Genomic DNA, 1,887 nt, shown 5'->3' with positions numbered 1-1,887 from the left:
TCTATCTGTCTATCTCTCACTCCCTCCCTCTCTCTACCTCCCATACTCTATCCTTCTCCCTCTCTCTCTCCTTCTCTCTCTCTCTCTCTCTCTCTCTCTCTCTCCCCTACCTTTACTGGTCTTCGCTTCATCCAGCGCATCATCAGCCTCCTGGGTCTGTAGAGGCGACTCCAGAGCCCGGCTTAGCGTCACTTTAAAGAGCATGGAACTCATGTCGAAGTAGAAGTAAGTAGAGAACTCCTGCCAGAAGTGGAACTTAGAGTAGATTACGTGAACTGTCTGCCATTTGTATAGGTCCAGAATCTTTGACAACATCTGAGCCTGTTGTCGGAACGTTGGTAGCAGACTCAGTATATGCGTCTTCGCTTCAGGGGGGAGAAAGGCGTTTACAGGAATGTAGGCTTTTTGGTAAAGCTCTGCTAGTGGAAGGAAGGAGGAATGGATGTCGTAGGAAGCGAGGGAGAGCACGGCATTTGTTGTTGTGTTGCTGAAGATGTTGTTTAGGTTGGAGACGACGGACTCTGTGTCACGCTGCTGGTAGATCGAGCAGGACACGCGAAAGTCTTGTCCCGAGCTGCCAGGGTTCAAATCTTGGTATTCGGCGCTGTTGTAAAAATCGGAGACGGCTTTGTCTACGCGCGTCTGCAGTTTGGAAAGGAAGTCTTCGTCGGTCGACTCCGCCACCAGAATGCCAAGGTTGAGGTCTGTGTTCGATGATGATGGTGACGGTGACGTAGAGGAAACCCCAGAGAGTTGTGATGCAAAGACGAGAAGACTGATGAAAGAGGAGAGAAAAATTCGTCTCTTCCAGGTTTTTCTGTGCGGGCTGGGGAACGATGTCCACGTGTTGACAACAAACCGTGTGCCTGGTGTCCGGTTCTGTGACCTACATTTGAGGCATTCCCTGGGGTGTGCGAGCCGGGAGAAATAGTTCGTCTTGTCACACGAATTCCCGAGAAAAGACAATTGCTTTTTCGGAATGCAACTGGCGACAATGGAAGTGGCTGGAAGTGTAGATGAGGACATCGACTGTCCACATGCCTCAGTTTGTGACGTGGCACATGTAGGTTCATTTGAGGCATGGGGCGTGGAGCCCGAGTGCTGGGCGGGGCAGGGGCCGTAACTGTGCGGGTGATCACCTGGCCAATCTGAGCGATGCAGCAACATCGCTACGGGGTCAACCATTCCAGGCTAGGAGGGGCATCTCAGGGCTGGGCGTGGGGCGGGCGGTTCGAGAGTGCAGTTGGGGGTTCTGGGGAGGTAAAAACATTAGTTCAGTTGATAATAAGATAACTACATTTATACAGAGCATAGCCATACTTTGCTGTATGGTTTATGGGTTTTGCAACGGTTGTTATTCCAGCAGACCCTAGAACACGTACAAATGTTCTCAGATTCCCGGGAAGCATACAGTACAAGCAGAAGATTAAGTGTCCAACAAACAATAACAAACCGACAAGATCTTTCGCTGTTTATGGCTGAGTACCCGTTCCCTCCTGGGTTAAGTTTTAAAGATTCGAACAAAATGCTTTTCCCAAGGACGAAATGCATCGAAGCCATAACCTTTCAATTGTGAACGTGACAGCCTGCTAGACTACCAACGTTGACTAATTCAGAACAACATTGAGAGGGAAGAGACTGTTTGTTGAATGAGGTACTTGAGTACCCAATCAAAGTTATGGGCGTCTTTAAACATCTTTCAAAACATAATGAATAAACGTGAAACGAGTTTTTTATTACCCAGAGCCGAGGAAAAAGACAAAGTGCTTCTGAACAAGAAATACGTTTCCTGTTGCCGTAGTCGTTTTTTTCATTTTTGTTGTTGCTGCTGTTTTATTTATTTATTTATTTATTTATTTATTTATTTATTTATTTATTTATTTATTT

General features: G+C 47.0%; 1 protein-coding gene across 1 annotated transcript in view; it reads right to left on the bottom strand.

Annotated features, from left to right (window-relative positions):
* LOC101858123 overlaps positions 1–1,270 on the bottom strand; it is a 156,728-nt gene extending 155,458 nt beyond the window's left edge. The window contains exon 1 of the mRNA XM_005104758.3: positions 111–1,270. Within this exon, the coding sequence (XP_005104815.1) occupies positions 111–1,185 (1,075 nt within the window). The 5' untranslated portion in view covers positions 1,186–1,270. The remainder of the gene's footprint in view (positions 1–110) is intronic.
* Between the last annotated feature and the right edge of the window lie 617 nt (positions 1,271–1,887).

Source organism: Aplysia californica, unplaced genomic scaffold (assembly GCF_000002075.1).
Source record: "Aplysia californica isolate F4 #8 unplaced genomic scaffold, AplCal3.0 scaffold00434, whole genome shotgun sequence".
In the NCBI taxonomy this organism is placed as follows: domain Eukaryota; kingdom Metazoa; phylum Mollusca; class Gastropoda; order Aplysiida; family Aplysiidae; genus Aplysia; species Aplysia californica.
The sequence above is the reverse complement of the archived record's forward strand: the minus strand, read 5'-3'. Positions and strand labels throughout refer to the sequence as shown.